The sequence below is a fragment of the Brachycentrus maculatus genome, unplaced genomic scaffold (genome assembly GCF_059751285.1).
Source record: "Brachycentrus maculatus isolate JH-2025_06_01 unplaced genomic scaffold, ASM5975128v1 h1tg000685l, whole genome shotgun sequence".
Lineage (NCBI taxonomy): Eukaryota > Metazoa > Arthropoda > Insecta > Trichoptera > Brachycentridae > Brachycentrus > Brachycentrus maculatus.
The window spans coordinates 222,484-250,224 of NW_028281417.1; the positions used below are offsets into that span (position 1 = coordinate 222,484).

The 27,741-nt window shown below is 41.9% G+C and overlaps 1 protein-coding gene across 1 annotated transcript; it reads right to left on the reverse strand.

The window, feature by feature from the left end:
- LOC148300617 (uncharacterized) lies at positions 1-26,619 on the reverse strand. Its single transcript, XM_088274529.1, has 22 exons — positions 26,543-26,619; positions 23,480-23,596; positions 20,712-21,572; positions 19,650-19,753; positions 18,740-18,931; positions 18,120-18,154; positions 17,899-18,005; positions 16,680-16,838; positions 15,755-15,913; positions 14,924-15,044; positions 13,774-13,929; positions 12,059-12,303; positions 10,283-10,390; positions 9,627-9,723; positions 8,912-9,027; positions 7,905-7,994; positions 6,023-6,126; positions 3,733-3,799; positions 2,772-2,867; positions 2,118-2,288; positions 986-1,170; positions 1-354 (listed from the first exon to the last, which is right to left on the reverse strand). Exons 2-22 carry the CDS (start codon positions 23,593-23,595, stop codon positions 98-100), a joined length of 3,546 nt encoding a protein of 1,181 aa, XP_088130655.1. The 5' UTR covers position 23,596; positions 26,543-26,619; the 3' UTR covers positions 1-97.
- Between the last annotated feature and the right edge of the window lie 1,122 nt (positions 26,620-27,741).

Consider the following 27,741-nt stretch of genomic DNA (forward strand, 5'->3'; position numbering starts at 1 on the left):
TCACAAAAATCTGTGTTTAATTTAACAATTAATACATAAATTAAAAATGGCGTTTAATTTGTAGAATCAATACATGGATAAATTGGCATGATCCGGATCAGTGGTGCCTGAAGAGGTCCTGGAAGCGCTGCGCGTCGTCCAGGTCCACCCGGCCCGGGGCCCCCGCCATGGCCTCGAAGCCCATGGGGGGCGCGTCCTCGAACATGGCCGTAAACAGGGCCCCCCCGGCCTCCGCCCCCGCGGCCAGCTCCTCGTCCGACAGCGCCAGCTCCGCCGGCCGCGCGCTGAAGGCCATCCCCTGATCACCCTCTCCTTCTGCCCGATCGCAGAGCTCGGCCGTGTACGAATTCGGTTCTATAAAAAAAGATATAAATTTTTTGTTCCTTTTTATTGTGATTTTTTTTTTAATTACCTAATGTTTAAGTGACTCTGCTTCTCTCAATCTAATAATAATAATAATAAATCCCTTACCGCACCCCAATGGTGCAAAGGGCACTGCTTCATAAAAACGCAGTGTTACCTCGATCGATTACACATGAAGGAAAGGTGATCAGCCCTCCACTTCAGGTACCAGTCCAGTGTAATATTGAATAAATATTATATATAAACCCTTATCTGCACCCCAATGGTGCATAGGGCGCTGCTTCATATAAACGCAGTGTTACCTCGATCGATTACACATGAAGGAAAGGTGATCAGCCCTCCGCTTCAGGTACCAGTCCAGTGTAATATTGAATAAATATTAGAGTGAAAAAATCACTTATATTTATTAAACCCCCCTGGGAATCGAACCCGGGACCTCCAGAACGGTAGCATGCTGACCATTACACTACGGAGGCGGACAAAATTTTTACTTCATTTATAATTAATTAAGGGGATTAGCTATAGATTTCCGTATTTTTCCAATTTTTTCTATTTTTTATGAAGGCAGAGTGATCAGTCCAGGGAGACGCTGTAGGGAGGCGACAAGGTGGGAGCCACTCACCGACGGCGTGCGTGTGTCGCAGGTGCGTGTTGAGCTCGGCGCGCAGGCGGAAGCGGCGCGCGCAGAGGGCGCACGCGTGCGCGCGCTGGCCCGAGTGCACGAGGCGGTGCGCCTTGAGCGCGTACGGGCGCCGGAAGGCCAGCCCGCACGCCGAGCACGCGTACGGCCTCTCCCCGGTGTGGATCCTGCACAGAGCCCACAGCATTATGTTAGGCCGATGAAGGAGGTTTAAATTAACAGGAAATTCTTCAAAATAAAGCTTTGGAAACAGTGTTAACAAAAAATAGATAAAAGAATGTAGAAAAAATTAGAGAGAAGAACTCAACTGGTTAACTTTTAAAAAAAGACTAATGTATGTATGTAAGCTTCTTTTTACATTTTCGACATCTCAACATAGATGAAGAAGAATATGGAAGTCTGGGAATCCAGAGCTTATGACCGTCATTTTCAATTTCAATTTAAATTTATTCAATAAAAAAATAATATATACATAACAAACAATATTCAAGGCGTATATATTAAAAGTAAAAGTAAGCAAGAAGACTTAAAGGTGTAGAAGAATCCCGCTTCGGAAAACTCCTTCGGACACATGGAACAGATCAATATCCAATGTGATATTGTTCAACATAGCGCTAGCTCTTCCTACAGGCATAACCATCGGCAGGTTGGTCCTGTGTATAGGAATGGGAAACAATCTATGCCGACGCTGTCTTAGGTAACTATCGGGAACATACAGACCAATGCTCCGGATAATTTTAGGATTATCCATTATGCCGCGCAACAATCGATAAAAATGCGTAATCAAATACACATTCCTTCTAGTCTCTAAACTATTGTAGCCGAGCATACCCTGGAGGAACTGGGTCGGGTAGAGCCGAGGATAATAGCCGTAGTCTCTCATGTAGAGATACCTCAAAAACTTCTTTTGGACTTTCTCTACCATAAGAGAAGGCATAGGCTGGTTTAAGTGATAACTTTTCACATGTGTAACATTCACTACCATTCTACCCATGGTGTAAATTAAGTGTAAAAATAGTTTGTATTAAATGTGAAAAAAGCTAACTCATAGTCCGGGAGAGGGCGGTGGAGTAGGAGTAGGGGAGGAGGGGGTGAGGATGATGTCTGCACGTACCGCAAGTGCTCATTGCGCATGCCGTGCGTGCGGAAGGTGCGGGAGCACGCGTGGCAGGCGTAGGGCCGCTCCCCGGTGTGGCGGCGCGCGTGGCTGCGCAGGTCGCTGGCGCTGTAGAAGGCCTTGGGGCACTGCTGGCAGCGGTAGTTCACCTCGCGCATGTGCACGCGCCTGCACAAGAGAAGGGACTCAGTGTGAGTGACCGGTTACAGAATATAGAGTGAGTGAGTGAACAGTGACAAGGGACAGGACACAGAGTGAGTAACAAGGAACAGGATACAGAGCGAGTGATAAGAGACAGAATATAAAATGAGTAACAAAGGACAGAATATAGAGTGAGTGAGTGACTGAGCAATGAGCAGTGACAAGAGATAGAATACAGAATGAATAACAAGGGACAGGATAGAGAGTGAGTAACAAGGGACAGAATATAGAATGAGTGAGTAAAGACAGAATATAGAGTGAGTAACAAGGTACAGGATAGTGAGTGATAAGAGACAGAATATAGAGTGAGTGACAAGGTACAGGATAGTGAGTGATAAGAGACAGAATATAGAGTGAGTGACAAGGGATAGGATACAGAGTGAGTGGTAAGAGACAGAATATAGAGTGAGTGAGCAGTTATCAGTGACAAGTAAATCCTGAGATACTTGCCTGGTGTGGGTGTTGAGTCCGGTGGCGTGGACGAAGGTCTTGTGGCACTGCTGGCACGGGTGCAGCGTCTCCCCCCTCCGCCCCTCCCCGTGGCTCCTGCGGGAACACCAGCCCATCCGGGAACAATGAAACCATCAGGGACCAGTACGACGCAACATAAGGAGCATCCCACACATCCAGACGGTGCACAAATCGGGAGTGTGGAGTCAAATGCAAACATTATTCGATCTTGGATTTCTCCAAACCCTCAGACACACCCAATGGTGCATAGGGCACTGCATCGTATTTACGCAGTGTTATCTTGATCGTCGGACAGGACCCCATAAGATGGATCCCAAGAATTATACGATGGAGACCTTGGGAGACCAAAGGAGGCGTCGGAAGACCACAAAAAAGATTTTCAGGGCAATATTAAGCTAGTAAGATATCAAATAGTCAATGATCACATTATTGTACAACAATAACGTGATCATTGACTATTTGATTCAATTCAATTCAATTTATTCAATAATTAATATATACATTACAAACAAACATTTAAGGCGTATACATTAAAAAAACAAATTAAAAATTACGCAAGAAGACTCTTGTTAAATGTGTAGAAGAATCTCGCTTCGTAAAACTCCTTCGGACACATGGAACAGATCAATATCCAATGTGATATTGTTCAACATAGCGGTAGCTCTTCTTACAGGCATAAACATCGGCAGGTTGGTCCTGTGTATAGGAATGTGAAACAATCTATGCCGACGCTGTCTTAGGTAACTATCGGGAACATACAGACCAATGCTCTGGATAATTTCAGGATTATCGATCATACCACGCAACAATGGATAAAAATGCGTAATCAAATACACATTCCTTCTAGTCTCTAAACTATTGTAGCCGAGCATACCCTGGAGGAACTGGGTCGGGTAGAGCCGAGGATAATAGCCGTACTCTCATGTAGAGATAGACTTACCTCATGTGCGTTTTCAGCCCGACCTTAGTGGTGTATCGCTTGTCACACTTTCCGCAAGCAAACAGACCTGGAATGCATAATCACATGCATCAATTTCTACGTAAAAACACTTAACTGATATTGCTTTTAATTAAAATGATGCAATGTTTAGTTCCAATGGTAAATAATATAAGGAAAGAATGCAAGGCTGATATAAGCATTATCCATCAAATTAAGAAATTTGTTTACAACATTTTGAGTGTGTCCAAATACTTGTTCACAAAATCTGGATTATCTCCAATTACAGGAGTTATTTTCATATTATTTTTTGACATCTCATCAAAGATGAAGAAGAATATGGAAGTCTGGGCATTTACGAGGCTTACGACCGTCATAGGCTGGTTTAAGTGATCACTTTACACACGTGTAACATTCACCAATTCTACCCATTATTGACAACCACACTATTCAAATTCTTGGAAGTTCTATATATATGAACTAATTTAGAAACCTTGTTCATGAATCACTAGAACTTAACTAGAGACATCTATTGGTGAGATGTTAAGAAGCTTTTTACTAAGCAGAAACTCTTATATTAGTATGTGAGATCCGAATCCTGGATTATAATCACACACATGAGAATTTAGAACAAGGTTTCTGTGGAACGAGTGAGTGAAGAAAGGATCATCAAAACCCTTACCGGCACCCCATGGTGCATAGGGCACTGCATCATATAAACGCAGTGTTATCTTGATCGTTAACACATGAAGGAAAGGTGATCAGCCCTCCACTTCAGGTACCAGTCCAGGGTAATATTGAATAAGTATTTGAGTGAAAAAATCACTTATATTTATTTGATCCCTGCCTGGGAATCGAACCCGGGACGTCCAGAACGGTGGCCGAGCGTGCTGACCATTACGCTACGGAGGCGGACAAAAAAGAAGAAAAAGGATAGTACAACAAAATTTATGAGGCGAATGTGGTTGTTGGTAATAGAAGCAGAGGAAAACTAGGCATGATCAGGTATTTCAAATTCTCAAAAGTTTTTGGATTCATTGGTTTGTACGAGTATAAGGAGATGGCTGTATGTGGAACAGGCGAAGAATGTTTGCAATGATAGAGTGGTGTGGCGTTCTATTCTCTCTGCCTACCCCTGCGGATAAGCCGTATGTAGATTAGTTAGCTACAACACCCAGATCAACCTAGTTTGATGAATGGATGTAAGGTACTGATGGCATGAAGCTACCAGGAGTACAGAACGGCGCAGGAGGTATTTGGTACCCATGCTAGTTAGTTAGTTATTATTATTTTTACTATAGTACTACGAAGGGATACATACAACCTTTCAATACAATTTAATAACACACATACATTCATACAAACTTCATGAAGCTACCAGGAGTACAAAAAGACGCAGGAGGTATTTGGTACCCATGCTAGTTAGTTAGTTGATTATTATTATTTACTATAGTACTAGGAAGGGATACATACAACCTTCCAATACAATTCAATAACACACATACATACGTTCTGATATTCCACACATCCCTTCCATACAAACTCCATGAAGCTACCAGGAGTACAGAATGGCGCAGGAGGTATTTGGTACCCATGCTGGTTGGTTAGTTGATTATTATTATTTACTATAGTAGGTACTAGGAAGGGATACATACAACCTTTCAATACAATTCAATTACACACATACATAACTAACTAACTAACCATCACGCCGCTTCTCCGCAGGCGTAGGCGGAGAGAATAGAGCGCCACACCACTCTGTCCTTGCAAACATTCTTCGCCTCTTCCACGTTCATGCATCTCCTCTTACATACCCGCCGATTGTTACGACTCCTAACCTGACCACTTTCAAGTATTTGGCATACCTGATCGTGCCATGTTTTTCTCGGTCTTCCTCTGCTTCTTTTCCCACTATCATTCGCCTCATAAATTTGTTTTACCGTTCTTTCCTCACTCATTCGTTCCACATGCCCAAACCATCTCAACACACCTTTCTTAATTTTATCGATAATGCTTATCTCAGCTTTGCATTCCTTCCTTATTTCACTATTCGCACATCTATCATACATCGTTTTGTCGCACATTCTTCTGAGAGATCGCATTTCGACTGCGTTCAGTCTACTTTCATCCTTCTTTTGCCAACTCCTTTTTGGATACATACAACCTTTCAATACAATTCAATAACACACATACGTTCTGATATTCCACTCATCACTTCCATACAAACTCCATGAAGCTACCAGGAGTACAGAAGGACGCAGGAGGTATTTGGTTAGTTATAAAGTAGAGTTACCTGGTTTGGCTGACGATGATGGAGGATGTTCAGATCTCCTGTGCAGGAACAGCTGGGCCTTGGTTTTGACGGTAGTTCCACACTCCGGACAAGAATATTGGAACCTAGATTACAAATAATTGATAGTCAAGTATTTTTATTCTAGTTCTACTTATAATACCTATATCCTGTCCGCCTCCGTAGTGTAATGGTCAGCACGCTCGGCTACCGTTCTGGAGGACCCGGGTTCGATTCCCAGGGGGGGTAAGAATAAATATGAGTGATTTTTTCACTGTAATATTTATTCAATATAACCCTGGACTGGTACCTGAAGCGGAGGGCTGATCACCTTTCCTTCGTGTGTAAATGATCAAGATAACACTGTGTTTATATGACGCAGTGCCCTATGCACCATTGGGGTGCGGATAAGGGTTTTATTTTATTATTATATCCTTATAGCCTTTACTATGACCTAAATTATATTGTATACCCACACACAGGCCATGCCTTTGTGGGATATTTTTTCGTATTTATATTTTATTCATATTTTTTGTATTTGAATTTATGTCATGTTTTGTATATTGCAAAAGAATTTAAAATAAAGAAAAAATAAAATAAAATAGATGCAGCATAGAGGAAAATGGGTTTGGTCCACTCCATTTTCAACAATATATTGAGTGTGTCCAAATACTTGTTAACAAATCCGTATTATCTCCAATTATAAAAAATAAAAATAATAAACCCTTATCCGCACCCAATGGTGCATAGGGCACTGCGTCATATAAATGCAGTGTTATCTTGATCGTTTAAACATGAAGGAAAGGTGATCAGCCCTCCGCTTCAGGTACCAGTCCAGGGTAATATTGAATAAATATTACAGTGAAAAAATCACTTATATTTATTATACCCCCCTTGGGAATCGAACCCGGGACCTCCAGAACTGTAGCCGAGCGTGCTAACCATTACACTACGGAGGCGGACAAAATTATAGGACAACTCAACATAGATGAAGAAAAATATGGGAGTCTGAGCATTTACAGGGCTTACGACCGTCATAGGCTAAGTGGTTAAGTGATCAATTTACACACGTATAACATTCTGATAAATAAAAAGACTTCTTTGTCTCATCAATAGATGTCACTAGTGAAAATTATAGTGATTCTTGTACAATATTTCAAAATTGGATCGTATATATGTATAGAACTTTCAAGAATTTGAGTAGTGTGGTTGTCAATAATAGGTAGAATTGGTGAATGTTACACGTGTGTTAAGTGATCAGTTAACCAGCCTATGACGATTGTAAGCCCCGCAAATGCCCAGACTTTCATATTCTTCTTCATAGTATGATAAATCACTCCATTTTCTCTATGCTTCTGAAACGTGAACCATAAAAGCAGCAGAAAGAGAAAAATCGCTGTCAAAATGTGGTGTTGGAGGCGCATGCTCCGAATTCCATGGACAGCTAGACGCTCCAACGAGTCCATTCGCCAGGAACTACACTCGGACGGCTTGACTCTGGCCAGTGTCTGTACCCGACGGATTCTCCAGTTCTTTGGACACTTTGCGCGTGGCTACGAGGATAGCCTGGAACGGCTGGTTGTGATGGGTAGCCTGGAGGGGAAGAGAGGGAGAGGAAGATGCCCACACGATGGACCGATGGAGTTAAGGGAGCAGCAGGCACCTCGGTGGTTAGATCTACGTGCAGTGCAGGCAAGGGATAACTGGAGAAGGGTCATTGCTTCCACAAGGGTCACAACCCTCAGTAATGAGGAATAAGACGGAGAAGAATAGAAATAACGGGAATATAATGTATGTAGCAAAAGAAGAAGTAGACTGAATGAACACTTCAAAAGGACCAATGTGGCATTACGTTTAGACGCAAATATAGACCTTCGGGACATACTTTTCTATTGGCGGAAGAGAAATTTCATCTGCGGGAGCTGACCCGTTCTGTTGTCCGTGTACTTTCTTCCTGTGGTATGCGATTCCCCAACTGCAAACCAAAATAAATAATAAATTACACATATTTGTCATCTCTGCAGGTGTTAAACAGGGATGTGTAATGTCACCGTGAAATAGTAAATGGGGAAATTTTATAACAGGTATGTAGATGATGATTTCCTTTAATTGGGAAGTTTGTTTTCTAGGGATGGAAAGGAGAGTGAACGCCGGGAACAGGGTGAATGGTGCACTGAAATCAGTTATAGCAAATGCAAGCCTATCAGTGAAAGTCATATACTGTGGAGTCAATTCTAATGTATGGAAGTGAAGCATGTAGTTTGCAAAAAAGTAGACTAAATGCAGTCGAAATGCGATCTCTCAGACGAATGTGCGGCAAATCGATGTATTTTGGATGTTGGAACAGTGATATAAGGAAAGAATGCAAGGCTGAGCTAAGCATTATCCATCAAACCAAGGAAGGTGTGTTGAGATGGTTTGGACATGTGGAACGAATGAGTGAAGAAAGAGCAGTAAGACAAATTTATGAGGCGAATGTAGACGGAAATAGGAGCAGAGGAAGACTTGACACAATCAAGTATTTCAAATACTTGGGCAAAATCAGGTCAATTGGGAATTATGATTGAATGAAGAAGAGTAGATTGTTGCAAAGACAGAGTGATGTGGTGTTCTATTCTCTGCGCCTACCTCTGCAGAGAGCGGCATTCAATTCAATTCAATTTCAATTCAATTTATTTATTTCGATTAATATATACATTACAAACCATAAAAAAATTCAATAGTATACATTAAAATAAAATATATGCAAGAACTATTGCTAAAGGTGTAGAAGAATCCCGCTTCAGAAAACTCCTTCAGACACATGGAACAGATCAATATCCATGATGGTTAGTTAGTTTCTTTAACTCACAACCTGACGTCGGCCGGCTGTGTGAGCCCGGGCGATCTCACCTGTTGGGAAACTCGTCACCGCAAGTCCGGCACTGGTACATGTGCACGTTGTCCGAGTGCTTCTGCCTCCTGTGGACCTGCAGATACGTCCAATGCAAGTAGGATTTGCCGCACACCTGTAATGAATAATGTCATTTTTAGTCTTTCCTGCGGTTGGCACTAGGCCTGTGCCCAACGAGTGTTTGGCACAAAGCGCGTGCCAAACATATAATGTTAATTTCTACAAATCGACTATTGACATCTCACTTATATATTCTGAAGGGGACTGTAACCGAGGCTCTGGGGGGACTACAACCGAGGCTCGGGGGGAACTATAGCCGAGGCTTGGAGAGAGTATTGCCGAGGCTTGAGGGGGACTATCCGAAGCTCGAGGAGGACTATCCGAGGCTCGGGGGGACTATCCGATGCTTGGGGGGGACTATAGCCGAGGCTCGGAGAGAGTATTGCCGAGGCTCGAAGGGGACTATCCGAGGCTTAAGGGGGGAACATAGCCGAGGCTTGGAGAGAGTATTGCCGAGGCTTGAAGGGGACTATCCGAGGCTCGGAGGGACTATAGCCGAGGCTTGGAGAGAGTATTGCCGAGGCTTGAAGGGGACTTTCCGAGGCTTGGGGGGGACGATAGCCGAGGCTCGGAGAGAGTATTGCCGAGGCTCGGGGGAGACTATAGCCGAGGCTCAGAGAGAGTATTGCCGAGGTTCGGGAATGCGGAACCTACCTCACAAAGGAAGTGCCTCACGACTGGATAAGTGTCCGTCACAGGCGTGGAGTGCTTGGAGCGATAGAACCCGTGCGTCGTCTTGTGCGTGGTACATCTGGAAACCAATGAGGAACCATCAATCTCCGATGCGATATTCTTCGTGGTCAGTCTATTTAATGCTTCGCCCAGTGACGTCATGCTCGTCCGTGGTGACGTCACGTTCGTCCGCGGCACATTTGACTATGGCGCTCTGTTCGGGTACCGCACAACGCTTCTCCGCAGACGTAGAGAGAAAAGTAAGCCACACCTCTCTGTCTTTACAAACAACCTTTGCATCTTCCACATTCATGCATTTCCTCATACACACCCGCCGATCATTCCAACTTCTGACCTGACCACGCGCAAGCGTTTAAAACACTTATCATGCCAAATTTTCCTTGGTCTTTTTCCGTTCCAACTACATTTGCCTCATAAATTTGTTTTACTATCCTTTCTCCGCTCACTCGATCCACATGCCCAAACCATCTCAACAAACCTTTCTTAATTTTATCTATAATGCCTTGCATTATTTTCCTTATTTCACCATTCAAATATCTCTCATCCATCAGGGGTGGCCAGAGAGAATAGAACGCCACACCAATTTGTCTTTGTAAACATGTGTAATATGGACTCACCGCGAGTAGGAGGAGAAGGTCGCCCCACAGACGTGACACACAAACGGACTCATCAACCCTTTGTGAACATTTCTATGGGCGTCCAGAGACTGCGGTCTCCAATACACTCTGGAAACAAACACATAGTTATCCATCACCGACAAGTCTAAGCAAAAGTGGAATTTGTGTGGAAAGAGTGAACGCCTCTTTGCCTGAAAGACAGTGATATTGGAGTGATGTATAACCATATACTTGAAGCGTGGAATGGGAAGGTATTGCTTATCTAAGGAGGTTGTTAGTTTCGTTTCTCCTTGGAATTTTTTGGTCACAAATAGCATATCAAACGCGCTTTGGGCGTTATCTTAGTTGGCACAGACTGTATAAGAAACACGATTCAAGTACTATCCTAGTTGGCATAAATCGTCTACCAAACGGGCATTGGGCACTGTACGGCACAAACTAATTACCAAACATTCTTTGGGCACTATTCTAGTTGACACAAATTGTGTTCTAAGCACACTTTGGGCACTATCCTAGTTGCCACAAATTGTGTTCTAAGCACACTTTGGACACTATCCTAGTTGCCACTAATTGTGTTCTAAGCACACTTTGGGCACTATCCTAGTTGCCACAAATTGTGTTCTAAGCACACTTTGGACACTATCCTAGTTGATACTAATTGTGTTCTAAGCACACTTTGGGCACTATCCTAGTTGCCATAAATTGTGTTCTAAGCACACTTTGGACACTATCCTAGTTACCACAAATTGTACTCTAAGCACACTTTGGGCACTATCCTAGTTGCCACTAATTGTGTTCTAAGCATACTTTGGACACTATCCTAGTTGGCACAAACTAATTACCAAACATTCTTTGGGCACTATCTTAGTTGGTACAAACTGTGTGCCAAACACGCTTTGGGTGCTATTTTAGTTGGCTCAAATTGTTTTCCAAAAGTGCTCCGAACGCTTTCTTAGTTGGCTCTTGTGTACAAAACGCGTGTTGGGCATTATCCTAGCTGGAACAAAATGTATCCTAAATGCGCCGTAAACACTGTCCAAATTAGTACCTACTGCGCTGTGGGCAATAACTAATTCGACACTAACTGTGTGCCAAGTGCGGCGTAAAAACTATCTCAGTTGGCACCACCTGTGTGCTGACCCCAAGTATAATTTTTTAAAATTAAACCATATCCGCTCCCTAGGTTGGAGCATATGGAGTCCACAAACTGTCTTCAGGCTTTTCTGTCGGCTGCCAGCTCCCTCGCATCCTCCCAAGTCAGATCCGCGTCCCGAAGTTCTGACGAGAACTGCCGACGAATTGTCATCCTGGGCGGCGCGAACCTGATGCCTTGTAAAAGAGGCAAGCTTGATTAAGGCTCTCAGGAGGCATGCGGAGTACACAGGAGACCCCAAGTATAGGGAAAAAATAAAAATTTACGTAAATTATTAATGGTATTCAATGCTACCTTAATTTATATATAAAACCCTTAACCGCAGCCCAATGGTGCATAGGGCACTGTGTCATATTAACGCAGTGTTATCTTAATCGTTTACACATGAAGGAAAGGTGATCAGCCCTCCGCTTCAGGTACCAGTCCATGGTAATATTGAATAAATATTACAGTGAAAAAATCACTTATATTTATTTTACCCCCCTTGGGAATCGAACCCGGGACCTCCAGAACGGTAGCCGAGCGTGCTGACCATTACACTACGGAGGCGGACGAAAATATATAAATATATATAAGATTGTAATTAAATCAATTTTCAAGGTCAAATACAAGTTTTTAGTTACTTTTCGCAGTATTCACAGCGGTACGCTCTGTCGATCTCTACCAACTTGATCCAGCGCCTCGACTGTACGGTCAACTGTGACAACTTCGCGGCTCCCTCTGCGTCTTGCGACGACTTCCGATCCTCTGCGGCGAACGACTCATCCCCATTCGTCTCTTGGTCGTTCAGTTTGTCGGGAAATATGTCGGGATCGTCCGGGTCGTTCTCGTCAAAGTCCGGACAGTCTCCCGTTTCTTCCAGGTGTTCCTGGACAAAAATAGGGATAGGTAAAATTTACAACATTTTGAGTGTGTCCAAATACTTGTTCACAAATCTGGATTATCTCCAATTATAGGAGTATTTTCAAGGAACTTCCACATAAAAATTATATTGTGACAGTTGTTTCGCCTAGTCATGGCATTTTCAAGCAAATGTGAAGTTAAATTCACATCCGTCTACAACATTTTGAGTGTGTCCAAATACTTGTTCACTTTGAGTTATTTTTCGTATTATTTTTTGACATCTCTTCAAAGAATTAATATAAGAGATTCTGCTTAGTAAAAAGCTTCTTTACATCCCACCAATAGATGTCTCTAGTGAAGTTCTAGTAAATCAAGAACAAGGCTTATAAATTGGTTCATATATATATATATATATATATATATATAGAACTTCCAAGAATTTGAGTAGTGCGGTTGTCAATAATGGGTAGAATCAGTGAATGTTACACGTGTGTAAAGTGATTAAACCGGCCTATGAAGGTTGTCGACCCCGTAAATGCCCAGACTTCCATATTCTTCTTCATCTTTGATGAGATGTCAAAAAATAATATGGGTAAAATTAATACTATGTGTGACGGTGCGATTTTTCTGAAGCCAAAGAGCGCTCAAACGCTCTAAATGCTAATTTGTTCAAAGTTTCAAATCTCCAAAAATTATACACAGATTGCTTGAAATTTTGACACAACTTTGCATTCGCACATGTTTCCATCTAACTAACTGACTAACTAACCATCACGCCGCTTCCCGCAGGGGCAGGCAGAGAGAATAGAACGCCACACCACTCTGTCTTTGCAAACATTCTTCGCCTCTTCCACGTTCATGCATCTCCTCATACATACCTGCCGATTATTTCGACTCCTAAACCTGACCACTTTCAAATGTTTGGCACACCTGATCGCGCCATATTTTTCTCGGTCTTCCTCTGCTGCTTTTTCCAATTACATTCGCCTTACAAATTTAACTCATAACTAACTGACCATCAGCATTTTTATTCTCGAACGGTAGGTACATATCGTATACAGCAGGAGAAAGTGACCAACTTACAAACAGTAAAATGTTCAGGAGGGCCATTTAAGTCACTTTTGCTTGGCAACAAAATAACCATCAATGCAGTTAGTCATTTTTAACAAGTTAATATATTATACTTTCAACTTTGAATTTCTTTGGATTATTTTTCAGGGCAATATTAAGCTAGTAAGATATCAAATAGTCAATGATCACGTTTTTGTAAAAAATGCACTTGGTCACTTTCTCCTGTACGACTACGATATACTCTGTTTCTTCTCAGTTTAAATCCATTATCCTACAAAACCCTTCTCCACCTTTCCAGACCATTCTGCAAATCTTCGTATATCACTTCTTCATCTACGTTGAGATGCCAAAATGTGGTATCTATGGCTGTTACCACACAACTCGCGCACAAGGCACAAGCACTTGCACACGCCCGAGCTGTTACCTCGGCGTGGGCGGCGTCCCGGAAGACGCGCTGGCAGCCGCCGCAGGACAGCACGCGCGCCGCGACGGGCTCGGAGCCGTGCGTGAGCAGGTGCATGCGCAGGCGCGACCCGCGGTTCAGGAACTTCAGGCAGATGTGGCACTGGAACGGCTTCACCTGCGACAAGAGACCAGACCTTCGGTTCAACTCCCACGTCAGGTATAGCAAATATACAATTGACTCGAAAATATTGCATTGGACACTACCCAAGCAACCACAGACTGTGCCAACATGCATTGGACACTACCCAAGACACCACAGACTGTGCCAACATGCATTGGACACTACCCAAGCAACCACAGACTGTGCCAACATGCATTGTACACTACCCAAGCAACCACAGACTGTGCCAACATGCATTGGACACTACCCAAGCAACCACAGACTGTGCCAACATGCATTGGACACTACCCAAGACACCACAGACTGTGCCAACATGCATTGGACACTACCCAAGCAACCACAGACTGTGCCAACATGCATTGTACACTACCCAAGCAACCACAGACTGTGCCAACATGCATTGGACACTACCCAAGCAACCACAGACTGTGCCAACGTGCATTGGACACTACCCAAGCAACCACAGACTGTGCCAACATGCATCGGACACTACCCAAGCAACCACAGACTGTGCCAACGTGCATTGGACACTACCCAAGCAACCACAGACTGTGCCAACATGCATCGGACACAACCCAAGCAACCACAGACTGTGCCAACGTGCATTGGACACTACCCAAGCAACCACAGACTGTGCCAACATGCATTGGACATTACCCAAGCAACCACAGACTGTGCCAACATGCATTGGACACTACCCAAGCAACCACAGACTGTGCCAACATGCATCGGACACTACCCAAGCAACCACAGACTGTGCCAACGTGCATTGGACACTACCCAAGCAACCACAGACTGTGCCAACATGCATTTAACACTACCCAAACAACCACAGACTGTGCCAACATGCATTGGACACAACCCAAGCAACCGCAGACTGTGTACCAACTTGCATTTACCACTACTTTTACATTTGCGACTGTATGCACATACAGACACGGAGGCACAGACTGTCCAAGTGCACTATGGTACTTGTGTAGGGTCTCACCTTGAGATGGGTGACCTTGTGCTCGGCCAGGGTCTGGCGGTCCAGGAACCTCTTCCCGCACTGCTCGCACTCGTGCGCCCGCTCCCCGGAGTGGCACTTCAGGTGGCTGCTCAGGGACGCCCTGAAACCACAGGAAACATCTTAACCCCTTGTCTGATTTGCCCGAATACAATTCGGGTAGGTATTTTGAAGACACAGTGATTTGCCCGAATCCAGCTCGGGTCATTCCCCCACCAGTCTAGATTCTTCCATTCTTCCGAATCGACATGATTCATTGTTTCCCTGACAGGTATTGTCACGACACGTTCATTATTGTAGACCAAATACAGATTAATTGTTTTTTGTACTGGGCTCAAGTAACACATCAAAGTTCAAGTAGCCCCGTTCTACGGTACCTCAAAAATTTTGCGGAACACTGCTCTAAGCGCCTCTTAAAAACAGCCCGCAGGACCTACACCAAGAAGAAGAAGAAGAGAAGAAGATTAACAAAGATTAGTAACATAAGCCTCCGTAGTGTAATGGTCAGCACGCTCGGCTACCGTTCTGGAGGACCCGGGTTCGATTCCCAGGGGGGGTAAGAATAAATATGAGTGATTTTTTCACTGTAATATTTATTCAATACTACCCTGGACTGGTACCTGAAGCGGAGGGCTGATCACCTTTCCTTCATGTGTAAACGATCAAGATAACACTGCGTTTATATGACGCAGTGCCCTATGCACCATTGGGGTGCGGATAAGGGTTTTATTATTATTATTATAGTAACATAAAGACATAAGTAAAAAGGATTTAGGCACTCGGTACGAGGTACCTATCCCTCGTGGCACTGACCGCAGCAGGAAGTCCCTCTCGCAGCCGGGGTGGGGGCAGCGGTGGCGGCGGGCGCGCGCGTGCGCGAAGTGCACGTGATCGTACAGCTCCTCCTCAGCGCCGAACCGGGCATCCGGGCACGCCGGGCACGCCAGCGCCAGCGAGCACTGCAGGTGGCGCCTGCAATCAGACGAGCATCGCACGCTCAGGGCAGGGTCGAATGGGAGATAGTAACGTTTCTTGGAGGTGTATAAAGAAGGCGATGAGTGAAGAAGGATGTGTTATGCGGAGGAATGGAAGGTGTAATATCCTGAGAAGTGGATAGACCATGATCGGGGTTGAAAGATTGTTTTTTTAAATTTTTTTATTTGGGTTTACAACAGCAACATATCGCTCACTCCTTTCAAGAACGTCATAAATCAAAAAACTTGATTTTTCAGGACAACGTTTTTAAAGTTTAAAAATATAATACAATGTGTTAAAAATAAATATCAAGCCACTCTTTGAACTTTTTACTGTGCAACACATCTTTTTAAATAAAATCTGAAGGTTTTTTCTCCATTTGAAAAATATTTTGAATATTTGTAAAAGTAATAAAACCATACCTTTTATTCAAAATGCAAAAACAACACTTTCTGCCCTGTAGCGGGTAAATATTAAGTTAAAAATATACTGCTTTTTCTGGGATATAGTACATTTTTTGGGCATTCCGAAAACATGCACAGCTGAAAATTGACGATGTTTGATTTATGACGTTCTTGAAAGGAGTGAGCGATATGTAAAACAAAACAATTGAAAGATATACATTAAACAAGCCAATTATAGCTAACCACAGAAACATAAAGATTAGTATAACATATTTAGTGTAGATCTAGCAAATAAATGAATGCGTATGTGTGTGTATGTGTGTGTAATGTTGATTCAGTATTGCAGAAGGTGTACTCACAGATGGAACTGAAGACGCACTTTGGTTGGGAAGACCTTGCCACACGAGTCACAGGAATACTTGTGTCCCGAGGTCAAACTTCTCCTGGCCTTGTTGGAATCACCTTTTCCGTAGCCGCAGTGATGTCTCGCCAGTCTCTCTGCTGAGCTGTAGCGCCTCCTGGAACATTCATTTTGCAGTAGTAACAGCGGATGATAGTGAATTAGCTTGCAGTTGTAACAGCGGATGATAAAGTACTAGCTTACAGTTATAATGGCAGATGATAATGTATTAACATACAGTTGTAACAGTGGATGATAATTTACTAGCTTACAGTCGTAACAGCGGATGATAATGTACTAGCTTACAGTTGTAACAGCGGATAATAATGTATTAACATACAGTTGTAACAGTGGATGATAATGTACTAGCTTACAGTTGTAACAGCGGATGATAATGTACTAGTTTGCAGTTATAACGGCAGATGATAATGTACTAGCTTGCAGTTGTAACAGTGGGTAATAATGTATTAACATACAGTTGTAACAGTGGATGATAATGTACTAGCTTACAGTTGTAACAGCGGATGATAATGTACTAGCTTGCAGATGTAGCAGTGGATGATAATGTACTAGCTTACAGATGTAACAGCGGATGATAATGTACTAGCTTGCAGTTATAATGGCAGATGATAATGTATTAACATACAGTTGTAACAGTGGATGATAATTTACTAGCTTACAGTCGTAACAGCGGATAATAATGTACTAGCTTACAGTTGTAACAGCGGATAATAATGTATTAACATACAGTTGTAACAGTGGATGATAATGTACTAGCTTACAGTTGTAACAGCGGATGATAATGTACTAGCTTGCAGATGTAGCAGTGGATGATAATGTACTAGCTTACAGTTGTAACAGCGGATGATAATGTACTAGCTTGCAGATGTAACAGTGGATGATAATGTACTAGCTTACAGTTATAACGGCAGATGATAATGTACTAACATGCATTTGTAACAGTAGATGATAATGTACTAGCTTTCAGATGTAACAGCGGATGATGATGTACTAGCTTGCAGTTGTAACAGCGGATAATAATGTATTAACATACAGTTGTAACAGTAGACGATAATGTACTAGCTTGCAGTTGTTACAGCTGATGATAATGTACTAGCTTGCGAGTCTAACAGCAGATGATAATGTGTAGTTGTAATCTTGGATGATAATGTACTAACTTGCAGTCGTAACAATGGAACTTGCGAGCCGTCACAACTGGCTGGTCTTCAGTCTGTGAGTCGGTTTCCGCTTGAATTATCCATATGCAATCCTCAGTATCAGAACCCTATAAAAGGACACAACACTATAATATAATTTGTGAACAAAGATTTGGACACACTTGAAATGAGTTTTGGCTTATCGTAGTCTAGAATCAGAAAGCAATATTTTGAACTCCTACCTTGTGTTCTGATGTTTGGAGTGAGTCTTCATCATCTGAAATGATAATACCAAAAGTTACCAATAAGTGACCGCTGAATCAATTAACTTTGTATCTTCGGTTGGCACACAGTCTGTGAAGCCTTGGATAGCGCCCAACCCATGTTTGGCACATTGTCTGTGACACCTTGGATAGCGCCTAACCCATGTTTGGCACATTGTCCGTGACGCCTTGATTAGCGCCCAACCCATGTTTGGCACATTGTCTGTGACACCTCGATTAGAGCCCAATCCATGTTTGGCACATTGTCTGACACGCCTTGGATAGCGCTCAACCTATGTTTGGCACAATATCTGTAACGCCTTGGATAGTGCCCAACCCATGTTCGGCACATTGTCTGTGACGCCTCGGATAGCGCCCAACCCATGTTAGTCACATTATCTGAGACACCTTGAATAACGCCCAACTTCTTCTTCACAACAATCTTTGCCTCTTCCACATTCACACATACCCGCAGATTATTCCCACTCCTGTACCTGACCGCTTTCAATCATTAGAAACACTCGATCATGCAAAATTTTCCTCGGTCTTCCTGTGTCAATCACTGATACGACATGAGTACGTAATATAAAGGGACATACCGTCCTTGTTGGCTATGCTGATCAGGACCCCTGTGCCCTCGTCCAGCCACTGGGCTCCGCCCCCGCGCACCCGGGCGCCCAGCGCGCGCCGCAGCAGCTGCAGGTCCTCCCGCCGGCCCTCCTCCCCTTCCTCCTCCGCCCTGCAGTGCTCCTTGCGCATGTGCGCGCCCACCTCGTCCATGGAGCTGTACCCTGGAACGTCAGGCTTTGTTAGTTGTTGTATGATGTGTTGGTCGATGGGAATGGGGTTTGGTAGGGGGTGTAATTGGCATCGCTGGTAAACGGCAGTGATTAGAGTAGATTGGCAATTTGGGTAGGTATTGGCTCACCTTTTGGGTGGGTATTACCTCATCTGTCTATGTTGGATAGGTATAAGCTTATCTATTGGGTAGGTATTATCTCACCTTTCTAAGTTGGGTAAGTACTGGCTCACCCGTTGGGTCCATATTAGGTCATCTGTCCAAGTTGGGAAGGTAGGTCCATATTAGCTCACCTGTTGAGTAGATATTAGCTCACCTATTGAGTGGGTATTATCTCACCTTACCAACCAAGTTGGGTAGGTATTAGCCCACCTGTTGGCTAGGTATTAGCTCACATGTCCAAGTTGGGTGGATATGAGCTCACCTGTAGTGGTATACGGTATTGTTTTGTTTTTGGTATTTTTGTTTTTAATATTTCTTCTTCTTTTTCTTTTTTCCATGTTCGCTCCCTAGGTGGAGCATATGGCCTACACGAGACGTCTCCGAGTCACTCTGTCACGCGCCATCTCCTTGGCTTCCTCCCAGGTCAGTCCGACGTCTCGAAGTTCCGCTGAGTATAGTCGGTGAATGGTCGTCAGCGGCCTTATTTGATATTTATCAAGTAAATTTCATTTTAAAATAATAATTTATGATTTAGGATTGATACTTGCCGTATTCGCAGATGACGCAGGGGAACACCGGCTGGTTGGAGACTGTGAGCTTGTGCTGTGCGCTGTGAGCTACCGGCAGCTGCGAGAAGCCCTGCCCGCACAGCCTAGCACAGAATATGAACAACAATTGTATATCGAATCAAAAATATAACATTTCTTGAATGTTTTTCGCAGATACTTTGTGGCATATTTTATAAAATTAAACAACTTTTTTTAACCACTTTTTTATTATAAGTACACTTTAACCTACCCATTTCGACAAAAACCTTGTCATCATCAGGGTTTATTAAATTCTAAAACATTAAAACATAAGGTAACATTAATATTCGGTAAGGGAATGTAATTAATTAAGAGTATTTTAATCTTTTAGAATTTAATAAACCCTGATGATGACAAGGCTCTTGTCGAAACCGGTAGGTTAAACTGTACTGATAATAAAAAAGTGGTTAAAACAAAGTTGTTTAATTTAGTAAAATATAACTTGGATGGCTTGTCTCTGGCCAATATCTGTACCCGACGGATTCTCCAGTTCTTTGGACACGTTGCGCGTGGCATCGAGGATAGCCTGGAACGACTAGTTGTGATGGGTAGCCTGGAGGGAAAGAGAGGGAGAGGAAGATCCCCCACACGATGGACCGATCAAATTAAGGCAGCAGCAGGCACCTCAGTGGTTGGAGCGGTACGTGCAGCGCAGTCAAGGGATAGCTGGAGAAGAGTCATTGCTTCTGCAAGGGTCACAACCCTCAGCAATGAGGATTAAGACGGAGAAGAAGAACATCGTTTATCGAATTGTGATATAAGGAAAGAATGCAAGGCTGAGATGAGCATTATCCATCAAACCAAGGAAGGTGCGTTGGGTTGGGAAGAAAGAGCAGTAAGACAAGTTTATGAGGCGAATGTAGATGAAAATAGGAGCAGAGGAAGACCTGTCACAATCAAGTATGTCAAATACTTGGGCAAAATCAGGTCAATTGGGAATAATGATTGAATGAAGAGGCGTAGATTGTTTGCAAAGACTGAGTGATGTGGTGTTCTGTGAATCAAATGACTAAATTTTCTCACCTGCAAGAATACGACGGTATCTCCGCACTATCGGCTACGTTAGTCACAAAATTATCTTTAAAAATATCAAAATGGCCGTTTTCTTTTTTCACGATGCAGGACTGATCCGTCGCGCTGACGGCCTCGCTCCTACCGCTCACGGAACGGTTCAGCAGCTTGCGGTTCGAGGGTTGAGGCGGCAGCCCATCGCGTACTCGCTTGTAGATTGTCTGAACGTTGTTCCTGATCACGAGGTGATCGCAATCCCCGAGAGCCTCTGGCTTCGTTTCATACTTGACGTAGTTCTTATTCAAGCACGGGGAGCATATCACCTTCGGAGAGTCAAACAGCTGTTTCGCGGCGTGTTTGACCCGGCTCTTTTGGATTTTCGGGTCCAAAATATATGCGACGTACGCGTTTGATACTATATACAAGCCGCAGACGTGGCACTTGTTTTCGTTTGACTGTTTTTTCGGTATCGCGTCACTCACGTTGGATTCTGTTACCTCGTAGTGCGTTATCTCGCTGTCCACGATTTGAAACGCGTTCTGGTCTTCAGATTCAGAGCTACAGTCGTTTGGTTGGATATTATACAAGACGAGATTATCAGAATTTGCAGGTGAGTGATTGGAGTCATTGTTACTCGCGTAGTATCCTTGTGCGTCGCTTATTACGTAGACCACTTCTTCTTGCTCATTTTCCGCATCCGTCAATGTGACTATTTCTTGAGTTTCGTACTGTTCTTGCCTGATTTCTTCGTCTCTGGCGTCCGGTTGGAAGATGATTTGGGATTTTAAGATGAACTGGTATATGTTGTCGGACAGCGAGACCTCCGTTCCGCCCGTGATGGTCGCAATGTCCACATCTTTCCCTAAAATCGACCTACAAACAAGTAACACAAATATCAATAATTTGAGTAGACTATTTAATCAACCAACTAACCATCACGCTGCTTCTCCCAGGAGTAGGCAGAGAGAATAGAACGCCACACCAATCTGTCTAAGCAAACATTTGCATCTTCCACATTCAATTCATTTATAATTAACATACACATTACAAACTAAAATTTAAAGCGTATACATTAACAAAAATCGAAAATAAGCAAGAATACTATTGCTAAAGGCGTAGAAGAATCCCACTTAGGAAAACTCCTTCAGACACATGGAACAGATCAATATTCAATGAGATATTGTTCAACATAGCGGTAGCTCTTCCTACAGGCATAACCATCCGCAGGTTGGTCCTGTGTACAGGAATGTGAAACAATCTATGCCGACGCTGTCTTAGCTAACTATCGGGAACATACAGACCGATGCTCCGGATAATTTCAGGATTATCCATCATACTGCGCAACAATGGATAGAAATGCCTCATCAAATACACATTCCTTCTAGTCTCTAAACTATTGTGGCCAAGCATACCCTGCATTTATATATCTCTTGATACATACCCGCCGATTATTCTGACTCCTGACCTGACCACGCCTGAGTATTTGAAATACTTGATCATGCTGAAGAGATGGGTCGACAGCTGGAAATCGACATCGCAGGATGCTAGTCCTCCTTAAAAACAGGCCACAAGGCCTACACCAAGCAGAAGAAGAAAAAGAGAAGAAGATCATGCTAAGTTTTTCTCGGTCATACTCTGCTCCCAACATTTCTGCTTCAGTTGAATTAAGTAAGTTAATTTTTTGACTATCAAAGACTGTCATGAAATAAATGTAGGATTTTTCCCAATTACATACTAGGACAGTGTTCCGCAAACTATTTCTATTCAAGGTACACCTACCAAATTACTAAATTTCAGAGGTGCATATTTACCATATTATTATGGTAACATATTTAACATATCGCTCACTCCTTTCAACAACGTCATATATCAAAAAACTTGATTTTCCAGGAGACCGTTTTTAAAGTTAGAAAATATAATGAAAATATAATATAATATATTATAATATAATATATTTATCTGGTCAAATTATAAGCTTAATAATAAAAATGAAAATGGTATTTTCTGGCGTTTCTCATGTGTGTGATTATAATCCAGGATTCGGATCTCACATACTAATATAAGAGTTTCTGCTTAATAAAAAAGCTTCTTTACATCTCACCAATAGATGTCTCTAGTGAAGTTCTAGTGATTCAAGAACAAAGTTTCTAAATTGGTTCATATATATAGAACTTCCAAGAATTTGAGTAGTGTGGTTGTCAATAATGGGTAGAATTGGTGAATGTTACACGTGTGTAAAGTGATCACTTAAACCAGCCTATGACGGTCGTAAGCCCCGTAAATGCCCTGACTTCCATATTCTTCTTCATCTTTGATGAGATGTCAAAAAATAATATAAATATAATGAAATTTATTAAAGATAAATATCAAGCCACTTATTGAACTTTTTACTGCGCAACAGATCTTTTTAAGTAAAACCTGAATGTTTTTTTTCCATTTGAAAAATATTTAGTTTATTTTAAAAAAATAATTAAACAATACCTTTTCTTCAAAATGCAAAAACGACACTTTCTGCCCTGTAGCGGGTAAATATTAGGTTAAAAGTTTGCCGCTTTTTCTGGGCAATTGTGTTATTTTCACAAACCTAGACCTTTTTTCCGCGGCACACCAACTAATCACCGCAGTATACCAGTGTGCCGCGGCAAACACGTGGCTGAACAATGTACTAGGAGACGGTCACCTTAGCCTGCATTCTTTCCTTATCTCGCCATTCCAACATCTATCACACATGGCTTTGCCACACATTTCTTTAGACGCTTCAAGTAATTTGTGATCCATACCTCGCTCTCTCCATGAAAGTGTGGAAATCATCCTCGGGCAAGACTTCGATGGAAGTCTCTTCATCCAGATGGTTCTGCAGGCACAGGATGATGCTTGAAAATGACATTTCATTCATTCTGAAACAAAGGGAAAAAATTGATCTAGAATAGCGAGACAGGACCCCACAAGATGGACCCCAAGGATTCTACGATGGAGACCTTGGGAGAACACAAGAGGTGTCGGACGACCCCAAAAGAGATGGTCTGATGATGTTGTCGCTGTGGGGTGTAGAATCTGGCTGCAAGCAGCAACCGACTGGAGGAAACGGAATGAAGGGGAAGAGGCCTATATCCAGCTGTGGAGGCCAGAGGGCTCATAAAGAAGAAGCAGAATGTTATTTTCATCATACAATGTATTAACAATTTCAAATTTATATAAAATACGTCCTCACTGAGTGTTCTTGTGCTAAGGGCACATTTTGCAATACTTTTAATACGACTACCACTGCCCTGCAGAGGTAGGCAGAGAGGATGAAATGCCACACTTGTCTGTCCTGACATACAATCCTAGCTTCCTTCACGTATATACATCTAATTATACATGCTCTCCGGTTACGTAGACTATTGACACAACCATATTTTAGCTTGCGATTGATTTGGTCGTTCCAATTTTTTTTTGGCCATTCTCGTACTGTTCTCCCATTTACATTCGTCAAACATACTTTCTCAGTCATTCTCTCTCTATCCATTCGGTCCACATGTCCATACCGCCTTAAAGAACTTTTCTCAATCTTTTCAATCATCCCTAGTTCAGTCTTACATTCCTCCTGTCAGGTTGTAGTCCCGTGGTTAGTGTCGCGGACTCTTAAGTCAGAGTTTCTCGGTTCGAACCCACTCTACCACAATTTGGTACCTATTTCTAATAATGAGCCGCTTAGGCTCACAGAAATAGTATGAAATTGAAATATTTGTGTAAATAATAAAAACATATATCGCTCACTCCTTTCAAGAACGTCATAAATCAAAAAACTTGATTTTTCAGGAGAACGTTTTTAAAGCTCAAACATAAAATACTATGTATTAAAAATAAATATCAAGCCACTTATTTAACTTTTTACTGTGCAACAGATCTTTTTAGGTAAAACCTGAATATTTTTTCTCCATTTGAAAAATATTTAGTACATTTAAAAAAATAATTTAACAATACCTTTTCCTCAAAATGCAAAAATAACACTTTCTGCCCTGTAGCGGGTAAATATTAAGTTAAAAATATGCCGCTTTTGCTGGGATATAGTACATTTTCTGGGAATTCCGGAAACATGCACAACTGAAAATTGATGATTTTTGATTTATGACGTTCTTGAAAGGAGTGAGCGATATGTTACGGCGTAATATTTGTAGCAACATGAACTATGACCCTGTGCGCCCGCTAGGGGCAGGGCGGGGTGTACGCGGGGAACGTTTACGTTATATCCCTTATGAGACGAATGCAGCATCTCCTGCACACACTTGTCATTGTACTGTCATGGCGACCTGTTGAATAAACCGATTGCATCCTAATTACGAGTTATTATTTCCTATACCCGAGCCCCGTAATAATATATTTCTCTTTTTCTTTTTTTTTCTCTGATATCATTATTTTTACTTCTGTCATACGTCGATTTTTCCACACATTCGTCTGAGGGAATGCACATCAGCGGTGTTTACTTATTTTATTAGTAATTTGTCTGTCATCAGTCATACAAGCATGTATGACATGGCCGAATGATGCAATCTATTTCAGATCTACCCACCCCCGTTATCCATTTATGAATAGCTCTTTTATACATAGTTTCATTATTTAATGACTTTATGGATAATCGAAGCAGGTAATTCAGTTTGATTTTTTTTAGATGGGAATTGCATTAATTATTTTCCTGGCTTATAATGTTTTTGTCCGCCTCCGTAGTGTAATGGTCAGCACGCTCGGCTACCGTTCTGTAGGTCCCTGGTTCGATTCCCAGGGGGGAGTCAAATAAATACAAGCGATTTTTTCACTGTAATATTTATTCAATATTACCCTTGTCTGGTACCTGAAGCGGAGGGCTGATCACCTCTCCTTCACATGTTAACGATCAAGATAACACTGCGTTTATATGATGCAGTGCCCTATGCACCATTGGGGTGCGGATAAGGGTTTGAATGAATGAATAAAATATATATAAAGTTAAAAAAAACTATGTCCACAACATTTTTAATGTTAACGAAAATGTGAACGATTGTTTTTAGAGACAGGGTAGTGTGGCGTTCTGTTCTCTCTGCCTACCCCTGCGGAGAAGCGGCGCAATGGTTAGTTAGCGAAGCGGAGGGCAGATCACCTTTCCTTCATGTGTTAACGATCAAGATAACACTGTGTTTATATGATGCAGTGCCCTATGCACCATTGGGGTGCGCGCATAAGGGTTTTAAGTTTTTAAGGTAATCAAACCCAAGTTTGAAACTAAGCAAGCTTTAAAGTAATGAGATTAGTATATCTTGCAGCATAAAAAATTAATATTACAATCGATGTAAAATTCCTTTTTTTATACGAGTTTCCTTTTTATTACATTTTTTACAACAGTAACAGTCGGCGGGTATGTATGAGGAGATGCATGAACGTGGAAGAGGCGAAGAATGTTTGCAAAGACAGACTAGTGTGGCGTTCTATTCTCTCTGCCTACCGCTGCGGGGAAGCGGCGTGATGATTAGTTAGTTAGTTTTTTTTTACAACAGGTATTCATAAATTTGTAAATACAATATTACTCTAGTATAGGAGATAATAATTGCCAATAAAAATATTTCGACATTTTTTATTGGCAAAGGGCTTGAAAGATACCCATATTAATTTATGTTGTACCAAGATTAGAATTTAAAAAAAAAAAGTAATTAATTTATAAGCGGCCTGTAATCCGCTGTCATGGCTGACATTTCGTATGGAGTTACGGCCTGTGAATATTTTGACAGCTGGATATTATATTTTAGCGGGAATATCTTCATAGAGTTTTATTGGTAAAAGGAAATCACATTATGGACGTAATATTTCACACATATTTTTTAAATACTTACATTAAAAAGATATTCACAATTTAATAACAGCGGCAATATACAAAACAACACCATGATAGGTTTTTCTTTTGAATTAGAGATAAAGTACAGGGCATGATTCTAATCAAAGTTCAAGAAGTAGGTCTGATCTTAGGTATATGTCTCTCTATACATACCGAAAACTAACCATCACGCTGTTTCTCCCGCAGAAGTAGGCAGAGAGAATCGAACGCCACACCACTCTGTCTTTGCAAAGATTCTTCGCCTCTGCCACATTCATGCATCTCCTCATACATACCCGACGAAAGTGACTCCTGACTCGGTCGCTTTCAAGTATTTGACATACCTGATATCATACATACCATATTTTTCAAATATTAGTGAAAACCAGACGTTTAGTAATTAACAACAGTACATTATGATATCTTGTTTTACATAATTATGCAAACGATACTTTATAAATTGTCCAATAAATTTATTAAAAATCTTTGTTGACCTATCTGCCATAACTGGTGCATAAGGCACCACTAAATTGACGTGGTATTCACTGATATTTAAAAGAACAAGGTCCGTTTCATTACCTCATTTTCCCGCGAGGTAGCATTTTGAATTATCTCTGCCTATTACTTGAGTCATATCACATCGATTTGTTTTCATAGAACAAACGTTTTATTTGGTGTCACTCTTTTTTGGATACCAAAAAAAGAGATACATATAGTGACGTATTTGTACCACTTCTTCATGTGTTGGATAGAAACGTCAAAATAGATGCTGCGCGTCGCCGATTACAATTTTCGTGGCTTTGATGTTTTAGTCTAGTCATGCGTGGATCATGCAGTAGAGACATCTAGATACTCTGTTTAGATGACGTATAAAACTAACCCGCATTTCACAAATCGATGGAGATTTATGTGATTTCAGAAATATATTTTGTGTGTATGTGGTAATTAAATAAAAAAACATATTTTCAAATCGCGGTCTTTCCTTTTTCATACATAACCACTCTATTATAGAGGTAAAACATTAATGAAATATAAACTTTTACGTAGTCATTTAGTAAGGAAAATAAATAAACGCCAAACGCCATAAATCTTCGCCTCTTCCACATTCATACATCTCCTCATTCATACTCGCTAATTATTTTGACTCCTGACCTGACCACTTTCAAGTACATAATTGAAATACTTGATTTTGTCAAGTTTTCCTTATTCTTCTTTTAC

Excerpts from the sequence above, each read along its gene's own strand:
- LOC148300617 (XM_088274529.1), bottom strand. The coding sequence starts at position 23,595 with ATGAATGAAATGTCATTTTCAAGCATCATCCTGTGCCTGCAGAACCAT. Across the intron at positions 9,028-9,626 it reads TGAGGCACTTCCTTTGTGAG|GTGTGCGGCAAATCCTACTT; the intron begins GTAGGTTCCGCA and ends TATTCATTACAG. Across the intron at positions 2,868-3,732 it reads GGGCTGAAAACGCACATGAG|GAGCCACGGGGAGGGGCGGA; the intron begins GTAAGTCTATCT and ends GTGTTCCCGCAG.